General features: G+C 54.0%; 1 protein-coding gene across 1 annotated transcript in view; it reads right to left on the reverse strand.

Moving 5' to 3' along the window:
• Positions 1-1,313: 1,313 nt before the first annotated feature.
• Positions 1,314-15,750, reverse strand: part of HS6ST1 (heparan sulfate 6-O-sulfotransferase 1) — a 43,731-nt gene continuing 29,294 nt past the window's right edge. Inside the window, exon 2 of the mRNA XM_082690342.1 lies at positions 1,314-4,838. Coding sequence (XP_082546468.1) covers positions 4,130-4,838 — 709 coding nt within the window. The 3' untranslated portion in view covers positions 1,314-4,129. The remainder of the gene's footprint in view (positions 4,839-15,750) is intronic.

Raw genomic sequence — 15,750 nt, forward strand, 5'->3', positions numbered from 1 at the left:
ACCCTGCCCTTCCCCCTCATCCCTCCCTCTACTTGGACAGGATGGAGGGAGAGTGTCCAGATACAGAATCTGGGAGGCGGGGGGAAGGCCTTGAGGTCTGAACGACAACCTCCAACATGGCTTTCCTAGAGTCTTGTAGGTGAAGTCACTGGGAACCGACAGCCTGCTGGGTCTTCCAAGACCCTCGCGGAAATGCAAAGTTGGTGCACTCCGGCCCCTGGACCTAGCACCATCCAGTGACAGCTAGCTCCCTGCTCTGAGCAGAACAGATCCAGTTCCCTGAAGAAAAGGCAGTGAGCTGCTTTTTACCAGCCCTGTAGTCGCATCAAGACCCAGAAGTTAAGCACGGGCTCTCCCTCCCTGTCTCATCAGGAGAACTAAAATCCATCAGTTAGTGGCCAGAACAATCTCCCCCATGTGGCATTTGTGCCCCAGTGTTTGACAGTATCTGATCATGAGAAAACCACCTGGCTTATGCAGATGTTTATTAAGAGACAACTGGTCTATGTTAAAATGTCAGCGCTAAGAAAGGAAAAAGTGGGTGGTGCAGGGTGGGACAGCGCGGGGGAAAGGAGATGGGAGCGGCGGGACAGCACAGCCCTTGGCTCAGCAGTTCGGCCTGAAGATATTGTGGGGACAATGGGGAGCTGTAGAAATGGACTGTACATTAGCTGATTTTAGTGAATTTATGTTAAATTTGGGGAGATGATAATGGGTTGAGTTTTATAGCAGAATGTCATTTCTTAGGAGCTATAGTGTGCTGTGGTTAGAAGTATTCTGAGGATTGCAACTTATTTTCAAATATTTCAGAAAATTGTGCGTCTGAATGTATGTAAGAGTGTAGACACCTGTGTCTGGGCTCATGTGTGCCCATGTGTACACAGAGCAAGTGTGAGTGCAGGACAGTGAAAAAGGACAGAATGTTAATTAAAGCAAATCTAGGCTCAGGGTTGGTGTTCTTTTGCTTTGTCGTTTGTGATCTTTCCAAATTAAAAGTTGAGAAAGAGGTCACCGAGAAGCACATGGTGTCTGGTTCCTCAGCCTGACTTTGAGCTGGGGTCCTGTTTTCCGGTGCGGCTGTGGACTATTACCAAATTGAGCTTTGGGGTGAGGACAGCTGCCTTTCACAAAGCATTGTGTAAGTGGAAAAGTGTGTGAATGCCTCCTTTCGGGGTCTGCCTACTCCCAAGGGAGGTCCCCGCCACCGCTTCCATCCCTCTGCTCAGATGCTCCCTTTGAAAATCAAACCCTGAAGGTCTGGCCACACGATGCTGAACGGATGGCTGTCACCACAGACCACAGCACACCCACACTCCTTGTCAAGGGTTTATTTCATCTGCTAACATTCATTCTTGACCTAGACAAAAACAATTAGATGATTATGACTTGCTTTTCCATCACCAACTTGTCTTATATGAATAACCAAAAGATTTCTTCTCAACATTTTTTTTTTTTTAATAAGAAGCTATAAATAAATAAAGCTTTAAATGCTCCTGGGTTCAAGTTAAACACTTCCAGTTCCCATCAAGGTCACAGACTCATTGCTCGGACAGTTCTGCCGTCCCTAGTTCCTCCTCCGGGAGGGTATGTTGCAGGTCTGTGTGGGGAGTGGGCTGTTTGCTCACTGCGTGCTGCCTCTGTCCTTGTGGCCCTAGGCGGAGCCCCTGGGTGAGTTGCCCCTTCTGTGGAGCCCCAGCAGGTGACAGCATCGGTTGAGATGCTGCAGGCACGAGGAACCTTCACCTCCACAGAGGTGGCCTGAGTGGAGGTGCTGGACTGGGAGGCCCGAAGGGCCTAGGGGCACTGGTAGCTGCTGCTGTCTCTGGGCACCTCAGCCTGAGTGCTGGCCCCGGATGGGACCGGTTTCCAGATGCAGCAAAGAAACCAAGGAGAGACCCGTGTTTCTGTGTGAATTGGGACAACGGATCATAAGTTAAAACATTCCAATATGTACAGAACAGATCCTACACCCAAGCCTACACACACAGGAAACCCACCTTGAGGAGGGCCAGGTGCCCAGGGACTGGGGCAGAACACGGCCGAGCTTTCCATGTATGCCCTGAAAATGACCACCTCCCGATGGAGGCCACAGAAAGCCCCCAGCACCTGACGTGCTTGTGCGAGACCCCCGAGTTCTCATGAACGTGTCCCACCCTCCTCCCTGGAGCATGCCCATCTCAAAGGATGAGTGTTGGAATGGATCCCCCATGCTGACCTTCACTACCCCAAGAGAACCACTGTATCTCCTGGATGCTCGCCTGCTCAGCATGATGCACCCACTCTGGCGGTGGTCCCAGGCTGCATGAGCATGGTGCCTATTCCAGGCTGCGGACCACTGCCCTGGGACTACAAGATGAAGTGGTCGTTGTAGGAAGCAGGAGGTATGGTCACCATCCCACCGCAGGCAGGCAAAGAGGCTGCTTCCTCTTGGTGGCTACCTCATTTGACAACACATTAGCATTTCTTGTGCTATAGAAGGTTCCCTGCTTCCACACCTCTCTGGTGGGACAGTTGTGATGGCTGAAGACAACCTGGGGCAGGGAGGAAAGCCCCTGGTAGAATCTGCCCGTGAGGCTGCCGCCCTCCAACATGCCAGCCCTGGCCCTCACCACCCTTGTGCCTGCAGGCACGTGTGGGTCCTCTCCTGGAGAGACAGGGCACTCAACCACCTTGGGTGTGGGACTCACACTCTGCTCCCCAGAATCCAGGTTTTGGGCCTCATGTGGGAAAAACACCCCCACAGGAGACAGTGGCCTGACTTCCTAGAGCACAAGAGGGGTAGGGCACGGAGGAAGGGTCTACAACGGATATGGAACATGGCTTCTCCAAACTGTAGTGCTGTCAGGAATAGGGTCTGACCTGCTGGTGGGCAGGGGGCGGGCAAAGGGCAATGCAGGGAGAGCCTGGGGTGGGAAGGGCTGTGTATCTGGGTACTGGGAAGCCACCGAGAGCATTTCTTCCAACTCTAGTTGAAAAATCTGAAAGTCTGAGGCCCCTCTCCTGGCCATATAGAACCACCAAAGCCCCAAGATATGGTTCATGAGCAGCAGGTACAGTCTGCTGTGTTCTAGCCAGTGGAGGCTTGATTGTACTTTTGCACATGGGGTTGTGGGAACAGTGGGTATGATCCCGGGGCCCAGGGACAGTCTACTGTATCTCAGAGGGTCAGAAAGGTATATGAGGCAGGGGAAATTCTCCTCCTGTGTGGTTGGTATGGCTAGCCATACCATCCCCAAAGGCAAGGAGGGGGTGGTGCTTGGACACAGGTGGCAGCATCCTTGGACACAGACTTCCCACTCCTGGGATGCACTCTGCCCTCAGAATGGGGGGCAGGGCATGTGGGCCTATCTCCCTGCGGCCCTCCTCAGCCTGAGGACTGTGGGAAATGGGGGGGAGGGGCTCCAGAGGTGTGCTTTGATCTCCTGACCCAAAGCGTAAAGCTAGACTATGTGTTTTTACCTTGGGCCAGAGAGAGTGGGCTTCCCAAGGAGGGAAGGACTATAGTCTTCTCGGCTTTAGGTGAGGTGGGCTCTGACCATTGAAGATGGGTGAGCTAGGAGCTCCATTCCTGAGGACACCTCAAGGGGCTGCCTGTGTGCCCAGGGACAGGCTTCACTCTGGCCCAGGTGCCCCAGGGACCAAGGGACTGCCTGGGTGGCCCGAGCCTGGGAGGGTATCTGGAGCTGGTGTCAGGCCGCTGCTGGCCTGCAGTGGGGAGAGAGCAAGCAGGGGTGCACAGTGGGTGTAGGACGCGATCCTGGCGGGGTGAGTGTTGTCTCCACTCTGCTTTTACTTGTCTTTAGAACTTCGGCCACTGTGAGTGAGTGGAGGCTGGGAAAACACGGACGCCACCTGCCTGCGGCCCTTGCCTGGGGCGCCCCTCAAGCATAGCCCCCTTCTGGAGGGTTGCACTGGTTGACTCCTCACATGGTGGTCTGGGAGGAGCAGTGAAAACTAGCCCCGCTGGCGACACGTCCCACTAGTCATCCTTGTTCAGCACGTATCTGCCTCCTGGTGAGTGCACCTGGGACCCTCTTCCCAGCAGAGGTCTGCGTGGGTTCTCTGTCTGGTTTCAGCTCCCCATCCCACCCCCTGCCCCCAAGGGGGCACCCCCCATGGCTGGCCACCACTACCACTTCTCGATGATGTGGCTCATGTAGTCCTCGGTGGGCACACGGCCGGGCTCCTCGGTGTCCTCCCGTGGCAGCGCCTCCTTGGCGCGGTGCAGCAGACGCTCCTCCCGGCTCTTGAGGCGCTGCTCCCTGCGCTCCAGCTGCCGCTTGTACTGGTAGCGCTGCTGGAAGAGGTCCTTGGCGTAGTCGTAGAGCTGCATGTCCAGATCGTTCAGCTCCTCAATGCGCCGGATGGTGTCCTCGTCCACCTCCACGCCACCCGCCCGCGTGCTATTGTACTGCATGAAGGGCCGGATGAACTTGAGGTTGAACGTCCGCTCGAACAGGTACTGCGTCTTGCGCTGGAACTCCGTCAGGCCGAAGAAGGCCATGCCCCGCAGGTTCTTCTTGGCGCTCTCCAGCAGCAGCTGGGCCCGCTTACCCTCAGGGATGAAGGACAGGTTGTAGCAGCCCACCAGGCTCAAGTCGGCCAGCATGCGCACCTGGCGGTTGTTGGCCAGGTTGTATGGGCAGTCCATGAACTCCTGCAGCGTGCAGCCCGACCAGTCTGTGCCCTCGTAGCAGGGTGGCAGCTCCTCAGGTGTGGGTGTGCGCCCATCACACATGTGCAGAGACGTCTTCCATGTGGCCCCCCGCTGCACGTGCCGCCACTCGCTCAGGTAGCGGGACACGGGGTCTCTCAGCAGGGTGATGTAGTAGAACTTCCTGGAATGAGAAGGGGACAGGTGGTAAGGTAAGGACACAGAGGGGGACTGTGTGGAGTACCTGGGGACCATTGGGATGAAGGATAGAAGAGGCTGGAGTCCCAAAGCTGACTGCTTTGGGTGTATCCTGGGGGGATCCTAGGCACCTCTCATACCAACCGTTATGTCCTCCTAACAGCCACTTTTGAATGAGAAACCCAGGATCTGAGATGTGACTGAACCTCCAAAGGGCACATGGCCACGCTCGTGCTGGCCAGCCATGATGGTCATGGTGTTTTCCCTCAGGCCTCAGTGCCTCCTGAACCCTGGCCCAGGGTCTTCTCCTGAACCCTAAGGGTGCCCTCCTGTCTGCACACTCCTCAGGAAGAACACCCTGTCTTTGCCCTGTGGGGTTGCATACAGGGCCCCAGAGCCAATGCCATCTGGAACCAGGGGTTTAAGAGCTGCTCACAGTGGCCGGCTAGGTGCTACTCAAGGGGCCACTCAGCATAAGTCACTCACAGTCCCAGGCTGCATGTGCAGGCCTACTTGGGGCCTCCAGGAGGCCCATGCCACCTCCTGCTCCAGCGGGGGAGGGGTGCCAGTAGACCACCCAATCCGGGACCACCCCCCTCCCCCACCGGGTGACCCATCAATTACTATCTTGTCTTCCAGGAACTGCTTCCACTCCAGGAAATCAGGGATCCCTCCAGATGCCACTCTCCCTGCTGTATGCAAGGGGCATCTGTACCATGGCAGAAATGACTCTCTATATGACAGGCACCCAGATGACTCATGTCCCTGCCCAGCAGGATGACTGGCCTGATGGCACCAGGACACAGTGGGCAGTGGGGCGGCTGCCAGATGTTCCTGTGACGGGCCTGGTGGGTGTGGGTCAATGCCAGAGAGGTTATTCTTGGAAGCCTCTCCTCCAGGGCTGGGGAAGCTCCAGGAAGGAAGTGCCCCCCTCCACCCCCCCATCAGCAGTGTGAAAGCACATCCACAGCACCCCCTCCTCACTGAGGCCCAACAAGAGCACCCAACTAATCTACTACCCTTCACTCCGGCCTCTGGGAGAGCCCCAGGGATGCAAAGCTCCTTGAGGGCTGCTGACAATGTGCTGATCTGATTGCACATCTCCCAGGGGGCCCTGGGGCACAGGCATGGCGACTGGCAAAAGGTGGTGGGGAACCACTACGGGCCACCCCAGGCTGAGGGAAAAACATCTAGGAAACTGCAGGGGGGCAGCGCTGGAGCACCTTCCTTAGGGGCCTTGGGATCCCCCAAACAGAGCCCGGCCAGAGCGGAAACCAGTCAAAGGCTTGGGGCGGGGGTAGGGGTGGCAGAGGGCAAGGCGTGTCCTTCCATGCAGACTGCTGAGGAGACAGGGCAGCAGGTGGCCACCTGACATTCCCTGTGGCTTCCAGGGGCTGGGGCTTTGTCACCCCGGCGGTAGGGCAAGGGGACAAGGCAGTGGAAAACACCTGGGCAGTGGGGTCGGGGCCACTTTCTCAGCAGGGAGATCCTGACTGCCAATTCCTCCCTGATGCCTGGGTTCCACTCTGTGGTCTCTGCCTCAGGCCCTGGTTCACTCTGAAGTGCCTTTCCCATGTACGGTGCCCCAGCCCCCTCACGGACCTGACCATTCCACTCGCTTCGGGCCTCTGCAGGCAGCTCACGTTCCAGCTCCCTGTGTCCCACGCCTGACCCCAGCTCCTGTGGAATGCACTCAGTGCCTCTTGCTGCCCTTGGAAGATGCGCAATGGTCCACCTGCACCCTCCCAGGCCCTCAGTGACTAGCAGACCTCCTTTTGACCCTCTTGCTGCACACCCCCTCAGGCTTCTTTCACAGCCGTAACTTTACACTGACCTCTCAGCTCCCTTGACCAGAGCCTCCCTCAGGGAAGGGAGTGGGCAGGAAGGAAGCCAGCTCCTGCGTATGTGCTAAGCAGTCCAACATGACTCCCCAGGGTCAAGACTGCAATAGTCAGAGGAGCCAGGACAGAAGGTGCCTCAGGGAGGTCACCTCACACAGCACCTCAGCCCCTTGTGGAGGACACCAAGCCTGAGAGTTTAGGTCCCCAGGGGCTTCAGAACTGGGGTGGGGAGGTGGGGAGGTGGGTGACACCCCTCCACACCACCACTGCGCAGCTCTCCTCTGCAGACTCTGGCTCAGTGAGAAAGCCCTCAAATGTGGTCAGTTCATTTAAGGGTCAACTTTCTAGAAATGCAGTAGGCTTCTGAAGAGGCCTAGACACACAGGGAAGCACCCGGAAACATGTCTATGAACAGAGGCAGCCCCAAATGCAGGTGTCTGTGGCCTGCTCTGTTGGGTCCTGCATGTGCCCTTAGGCCCCATGTGGAGGCTGAGGGTTACGTGGACTTCCTCCACTCCTGTGGGGTCCTGACCACTCACATGGAAATGGGCTAGCCTGGTAGTTCCTCCTGAGCACAGACAGGCAGAGTTTGAGGTGTCCATTGCAGAGAGGCTTGTCTACTTGGTGCCACCCAAGGCCAGATGGAGTTCAACATGGTGCCAAGGTGACCTCTGAGGGCAAGAACACATTGTGTGTACAGAGCACAGGCACCCCTCTCAGTGTGTGCCCCCCAGTCTTCAGGCTGAGGTCCTGTGTCAGCACTCACCTCCATCCTACCATGGGGACAGGGCCATCAGTTCTCTCACTGCTGGTGCCTCCAGGTGTGGTCGTCTCTGAAGCCCTTGCCTGTGAGTCTCTCCTGTTGTACTGACTTTGGTCAGACAGCTAAGGTGATGCAGTGACCTACAGCTGCCATCTGGCCAGCCACAACTGATGGGAATCCTGGCCACTGAGGCAGGCCTACCTGCTTTTCAAGTTCCTCTGCTCCTAGCCTGAGAGGGTGTGTGACCTCCCCAGGGTCACACAGTAAGTCATGAGGCAGGAGGAGTTCAGGCTGCTTCTTCAAAGCCTGTGGTACACGCTGCCCTGTGGCTGGGCTGATTCCGGCAGAGATGCCAGGGTGGTGGAGGGCTTAGGGCCCCATGGGTGGGGTCACTGAGGGGTCTCCAAGGGTACAGCATGTGCTCGTGTATCTGGAGGTTCCAGAAGATGCACATGAGTCTTCCAGTCTTTGGGGATTCCTGTTTGCGCTGTCTGGGGAAGCTGGAGAAGCTGACTTCCCCTGAACCTCAGGCTCACGCTGACCCCATGGCACCGTGGGCACCACATGTCCGTGTGAAGTGGAGTCGCTTCTCTCCTTGCTGCACCCCTGGGTGCTGGCCCAGGTGGACAGGAAGAGCTGGGGAGCTCTTGTCTGGACAGTGTGAGAGCCCCTGCAGGGGCGCACACCCAGAGTCTGCTGGCCTCCTCTGCGAGCCTGACGCCCACCTCCACCTTGTCCACCCTGGTCCTCACTCTCACTGCTGCCATGACACAGCAGGCACTCTGGTTACAGGCCTGTACCCCGGCCATCCTCTGCCCAGGAGTCCTGCTCCCATCTCCCTCACTCTGATCTCTGCTGGGACACACTGGCTATTTATGTTCTGGTTTATTGTTGGGTGAAACAGGGAATGGGGCCCTGTCCAGAAATGAAGAGAGAGTGCAGTGTGGGGCAGAAGAACCCCCACGCCCCCCCCACAGATGACCGACCACACCCCAGATCAGGCAGCTTCCTGCCCAAGATGTGACCTGATGTACATTCTGTGAAGGTGCCAAGGGGCTCATGACTCAGGCATATGAGTGTTTGGCAGGGGCCAAACAACAGTGTGCACCCTCACTGGTATCTCCAGCACCTGCCTTCTCGTGTCCAGACAGCTGCCACCAGGCTAATCGAGACCCTGCCCCAGAGCAAAGTTCTTCTTGCACTGACATCTGGGGTCCCTCTCAAACAGGGGCTTTCTGCCTATCACTCTCCAGCAGGATCTGTCCATTCAGGTGGTCCAAATGCCAAATGACAAGGTTTCCAGAAAAAGGGAAGTATGGAAGCAGAGGGGAGGAGATGAGGAAATAATGAGAATTGGAGTATATAATTCACTTAGACTGAAATGGCTCCCCAAGTGCCCAGCAAGTGAATGTGGGGACCAGACCCAGGATTAAAAGAAAGATGACCCATACAGTACCTGCACAGAAAAACAGAACACATGCAGAAGACTGGTTGTCAGAAAGGGACCCACTTTGTGGCAATACTATATGCGACAAATCAGTGGCTTCAAATAATACAAATAATGGCTTCAAAATGCTGAGGGAAAATGACCAGTGACATGTCAGACCCCACCAAACCATCAAGCAAACCTGAGGGGAGACTGGAGACCTTTATTTTCTATAATCTTATTTTAGAAAGACAGTATATACAGTAAATAGTAACAACAAAAAGTTTAGCATGGGAGATACACACTCCAATCCAGAGAGAGATTGAGAAGGTAAAATTGTACACCCCACTGGGTCTCCCAGGAGGAGGCGAGCAGGGGTTCCAGGAAAAAGGGGCATGGACAGATTACCTGCTGTAACAGAATATTTGTGGAAAAAAATTCACTTGGAATAAATTATGAAGATGAAACACAGAGGAAGTAAAAGAAATTGGGCTAACATTAATTCTAGGAAAAAAGAAGAAGTAATATAAAAAAGAAAACAAAGCATTCAATTAGGCAAAGGAAGTAAATAATGCTTTTAGAGACATCATAATGTCAACAGTGACTATTGATTTAATAAAAACTCAAGCTTTTCACTCTACTTGGAGTATGGGTGGGCTACGGAGAAGGATGTGCAAAAGCTTAGGAACATTTAATTTTCATCTACCAAAACATAAAGCAAACAGATAATGTTTAAATCAGTAAATCAAGAAATAGCACCATAAATTATTTAGAAATACAGAAGTAAATATGTGAAGAATACTGAAGAGAGCTTCAAGTGATAATCTGGGGAGGATGGAAAGCAAAAGCAGATCTGTTGGTTTTTACTATAAGCCTCTTGGAACTGTTTGTCCTGAAGCCTATATGTAGACTATTTTATTTATTTTTATTTTTTTTAAAGATTTTATTTATTTATTTGACAGAGAGAAATCACAAGTAGACAGAGAGGCAGATAGAGAGAGAGGGGGAAGCAGGCTCCCCGCCCGATGCGAGCCTCGATCCCAGGACCCTGAGATCTGAGCCGAAGGCAGAGGCTTTAACCCACTGAGCTACCCAGGCGCCCATATGTAGACTCTTTTAACTAAAATATTAAAAATGTAGCAAGGAGGAAACTGGCCAAAAAGCGTATGGAAAAATGCTTCCCTTGATTAGTCATTGAGAAAATGGCACACTGAGCCCTAACGTGATATCCACCAGACAGGCAAAACAGAAGCAGGGCAATGCTACCTTCAACACCTGCTCATGCAACGTGAATTGGGGACAGCTGTTATGGAGTGTCTTCACTGGAAAGCTGAAGGTACACACATATCCTGGGACCCAAGATGCCTCTCACAGGCACAGGACCCAGGGAAACCCTGTTGCAGCATGCTGGAAGGTATGGGAAAGACTGTTCCTAGCTGCACTGTTGGTGACAGCCCCTAACCTCTGCTACAGTGGCCCGGGTACAGAAGCAGCTGTGGAATACTGCCTAGCAATACAAATGGACGAATTGTTTACAAAAACTCTGGTCAATCTGACGAATAAGATGTTGCAAAGAAAAGGCAAATTAAAAAATTTAAGAGTATGATACTGTTTATAGTTTCCAAATATAAACACAGCCAAAGAAAGTACTATTTAATGATGCACACATAGATGTCAAAATTATTTTTTTTTTTAAAAAAAGGTGATGAGGTGATACAAAAATTCAAGGCAGAAGTCGGCCTCAGTGTGTGCTGGGCTGGGAGGGGTGCTAAGTTCATGGCGGCTTCCAGGGCAGTGATAAATGTCCTTCTTAAGGCAGGCAACTGGGGTGTGGGGGCTTGTTTTATGTTTTGTTTCTTGCAAATGCTATGCAAATTCCTTTGTATGTTTATAAAACACTGTGATAAAATAGCAGTTTAAAAAAGTTTAACAAACAAACCCAAGATTCTCCCTTGCTGGCTTTGCAGGTGAAATAGCATTTCTGCCAAAGGAGGAGGCTCAGTTCCCCAAAGTGTACTAGTCTCCTCTATCTTTGCTCCCATGCTCCCTCTGCCTGCATCCCTCCCTGCCCCCCACCTGTTAACACTGCCACAGAGAGTAGGGGGTAGGGGAAGTTCCTGGAGTACCCTGTAGGCGTCAACTTTGGGGATGGTGAGGGTGGCCAGTTTTCCAGGCCAGTGGGGGCTGCCTCTGGCTTGCGAGCTAACCATGCATCAGTGGGCTGGCTGCTCTGTGGCCTTTCTAGGAAGGAACCACAATTTCTCCCAAGCTGGAGCATCCAGTTGGTGGTTAGCTTCCCGACCAGGAGGGCCTTAGGGTACAAACAGGGTCAGCTCCACTCTTGGGGCTCCCCTTCAGTGCTGTCAGTCCCAATGCAGGGACCTTGTTTGGTGACTTGGCTGGCAAGTTATGCTCTTTTGGGGTGGCAAGTTTCTGGCATAGCCCTAAACCATGTGCTGGCCTAAGTGGGTGGCCATGGTACCCTGACCTCCAGGACAGGTCTCTATAGAGCACAGCTGCCTGCTCTGCCCTGGGACAGGCCCGGGAAGTTGCCCAGACCCTCCTGCCTATGGTGAGGGAGCAGGGCTGACAGCACTATCACCCCCAAACAGAGCACGTACTGGAACTAGAGGGGTGACGAGGAAGCCCTGCCCACATCTTCTCTGAGGCCTAAAGCACAGGAGGTGCTCACCGCCACTCATCCAGTCAGTGCCCTGCACAGCAAAGACACAAACTGGCAATGCCCCTACGTCCCTCACACCAGCAATGGCCGCCATGGTTACTGAGGCTCACAGTCTGCTAGGCACAGCCCAGGGGGGCAGGCCCGTCTCCCCTTTCACAGAGGACAAATTCCAGGCTTAGAAGAGGGATATGGCTCTGTTATTCAGTGTCCAAGTGCTCTGGGCTGGGTGGCGTGGTACCCACAAGGACAGTGGGAGGTGACAAATGGGAGGGTGGAGGGCCCTTGGAGGAGCACTGCTCCCAAATGGGGGCAGGGTCGGGGGGCTTCTCAGAGATGGTGAGTGACTTGAGGAGGGAGACAGTGGAGGCTCAAGGTGCAAGCAGGGCCAGACCAAGAAGGGCCTTGTTCATCTGTCAGAAAAAAACCAGCTCAAATGGGTAACGGCATGGAGTGCAGCATGCACATGGATTTCAAAGATAAAACGCAGGACTTCAAAGAAATTTTATGCTGTGAAGTAATTCTAGTCCGCATGGGCTGTAATCACTCCTGACAGCCCACAGGATTTACTGCCTGTACCATGCATTTTTGTGTTTGATGACTCAGGGTTAGCGCTTTCTGTGCACTTAGCTGCTCTGCCATTTTTGTGTGCACAGTTTAGTGCATCTCACAATCGTGTAAGATCCTAGTGGGCAAGGAGAGTTTCTCGTTCCTGGGTCCAGACACTGCTGTCAGGCAGTGGCCGACTCTAAAGTTTTAAGTCTGAGTTTTTATAGGACAGGTCTACCTCTGGTCTGGAAGCCCTGCTTTGTTGACAACATAGCACACAGAAAATTCTGCAAGGACCAGCAAATGAGCTTTGAATACCATCCTGGAGGAGGAAGTGGGGGGCAAGTGGGTGGCAGCCGAGAGGCAGCTCCTGCTCAGGTCCTGCTCTGCTCTGGGGTTTTTGGATCAGGGTGATGGCACCTTTTCACTGTCCTCAGAAGTCATTCCCCCTCTTGCCACCTGCCCGTGGGCATCAGGCCAGTCAGCCCACAACCATCTCTGTATAGCTCACTTTATCAGTTATGTGACAGCTGGGCTCACAGGGGTGAAGTGAATGGTCAAAAGCCAGAGCCCACACCTGCCCGGTTGCACTGGAAGTTGCTGGCAATAAAGCCCTGCCTTCTTGTCCCTCCCACGGATAACACCAGTGGCCAGAGGAGGCTTTATCTTCCTTTTTCTGCCCTGAGAGTATGGGTTTGATCTGAACCCCATGCCTGAACCCACCCACTCCCAACCCTCCCCCGGCAGCCCAGGGCTCTGACCAGAAACCAGACTTTGAAACTGGCTCAGGCAGAGCTGGGTGAATGCACAGGACCCTGTGGCTGGGTGAGGGGCCGGTTGGGCTTTAGCTCTGTGCACTAACAAGAAGGGCTGGGATGCGGCAAAGCCACTGCAGAATGTTGGCTGCATGTTAGCTACCCAGGACACATGGAAGTCAGGGAGGGAGGAGATCGTAGCTGCCCACTGCAGACTGTGTCAGAGCAGAGCCTCTCGGAGGCGAAGATGCGTGGAAGAGCCATCGCCAATCCCCCAGCTGCACTCCATGACTGCTACTCAGCAGGCAGGCATACAATTAAGGGGCTGCCTCAGAATGGTGAGGTTATGGATTCTTTCTAGCATTTTATTATAAACATTTTCAAACTCACAGCAAAGCTGAAAGTCTGGGGAACATCCATTCACCTAAATGGGTTACTTTAACATTTTTATAAATCTCTGCATTGTCTACAATGAATGCACGCTGTTGAAATAACTGAAATAAAGGAATGGGGATTACAGAAACATCTCTGCTGCTTGGTATGGGGCGCTGGGGTACACAGAGGCCACAGGAAAGGGCCAGGTTTGTAATGTTCATCCTCTATGACAACATGCCAACTGGCTGGCATCTCAGAGTGGCAGGCTCGCTGCCACTCACCTGCTTCCTGGGCCGTGGGCTCCCATGGCAGGGGTTCTGTGAAAGAGGGCCCAACCCACCAGTCTGTAAACTCACATCCTGAAATAAAGGCAGATTTTTCTAACCAGTGCCAACAGAGCTGCAGCTCCCTAATTGTGGGTGAGGACACTTGTCATTTACAGCCAGAATTATAAAGTCTTTAAAAAAAAAAAAACCAAAAAACGACATACCGCTGTATTACTCCTGGATACACAGTCATTGGAAGAAAATTGATGCCATGGGTCACAAGAAGTGCCCTTGGAGAACCAGCCCCTTTCTCCCTCCTGAGGGTGATCTTGGGGGTGGTCCCAGACTGGTCAGGGAAGCTCTGTGTGGGGTACTCATGCCCCTTTCTACCCCAGTTGTGTACTTTGGCCTCCTAGGGTCCATGAATCCCCCTTCGTGGGGACAGAGGCCACACCATGAGGCCAGGATCTACTCTGAGAAGTATCTGGGAATTCAGAGGGAGGACTCAGAAGAACTTGCTGGGTGGGTGAGAGCTGACCACAGTACTCCAGCCCTCACTCATGGGCTGGCTGGGGCTGGTGTGCCAGGAGACCTGCCTCCCCAAAGTCTTGCTCTGATTACTGTCTCACCCCAGGGCCTGTGGGCACAGCAGGCCAGGGCAGCCAGGGCTGTCACCAAGGCCTGGGTCCACATTACAGGAAGGAAATGACAAACTTTAGGGGTGGCCAGAACCAGGAGCCATGGCCTGACCTGCTGTGGTTAGCCTACTGAGCAGAGTCCCATCAGGACTGCTTGCTGCCAACTCTAAACCAGGTGCTGGTGGCCCCAGGACCCATGCCTGACAGCACCCAGTAGCCCGGTCCTACTGTTCTTGGGGGTCTTGGAAAGGGGTGCATGTGCACTAGGCCAGCTCTGGGGAATGTAGCTCGTGCAGTAAAATGACCCAGCACAGAATCCAGATGGAGGATTTACCACCTTACAAAAATGCAAGTCTGAATTTTGGCTCTGATTCCCCTTGAATGCCCTAGGTGGGGCTGTAACAGGAAGAGGGCTGCAGGTGCAGCTCACCAGGGGGAGCACCTGGCTGGCTGTCAGCTGGGTCACCCTTCCTCTCTGACCCAGGATCCCCACGTGCATCATTAACAGAGCTGGTTGGTGAGCAGTGCTGGCTGAAGGGAGGGAGCCGAGTGCGAGGGAGAGTTGAGGCCCTTTCAGTGCTGGCATGGGCAGTGGGAGGATGGGCAGGAGGAGATGGACCAGTTTCTAGGCAGTACAAGAGGGAACCAGCACCAGGCTCTGGCCATGACTGACCTCCTGCACCATACCCAGTACCGTGGGAGCAGGCCCCACCTGTACCTTCAGGAGACCTAGATCACCAGATGCTGAGCTGGTGGTGGCAGGCTGGAACCCCCTCTCCAAATGCACTGTACAAAATGCCTGTGGAAGGCCATCCCTTCTAGGGTGACATGTCTACAGAACAGCTGTGGTCAACTCACCCTGTTTCCCAAAATACCAAGGTCTGTGATCAGGGGCTATGTGAGCGCAGGCCAGTTCCCGCCCCTCCACCTAGTACAGGTACAGCCAACAGCTGACATTGTCCTTGGCGAAACACCAGAATATGAGCTCGGGGTTAAGTGAAGTCTGATTGAGCCCCCACATTGGTCTGTGTGTTGGACAGGATGGGGAGGGTGTGGCTTACACAGACACAGAAGACTGGCCCCTGAAGGCTGAACTGTGCTTGGGCAGGGACTGAGCAGCAGGGCTTCCACATGTGTCCTGGTGTGCCTGTCCAGCACGGGGGCGCACACTGGACTGGCTGGCAGTGCCCACCTCCAGCAAAATGAGGAGGGCCTCCTTGGCTCACCTACTGAAGGAGTCTGGCTACAGGGATCAACACTTACTTCCGCCCCCAGATGACTCCTCAGGCTTAGGAAACAGTAGGGAAGTCCTGAGGAGCAAGAAGCCCAGGAACTGTTCTGTAGCCAGGTGTGGCTGTGTGACTAAGTCTGGCCATCAGCATGGGTGTGGAGGCGCCGTCCTTCCCCCCGTTCTCCTGCTGGATGGAGTGTGGATGTGACTGCAGAACACCAGCAGTTACTTGGGATCATGAGGCAGAAGCCCTACTCTTTGGATGGCAGGACTGACAAAACCTGGCCTCTTGGTGCTTCCTGTGGCTGCACCACCACTTGGGCCTACCTACACTGGGCTCTTTTTCAAAGGGAGGGGAATAATAGGTTCAGAGA

This window comes from Mustela nivalis (assembly GCF_964662115.1).
Source record: "Mustela nivalis genome assembly, chromosome: 11".
Lineage (NCBI taxonomy): Eukaryota > Metazoa > Chordata > Mammalia > Carnivora > Mustelidae > Mustela > Mustela nivalis.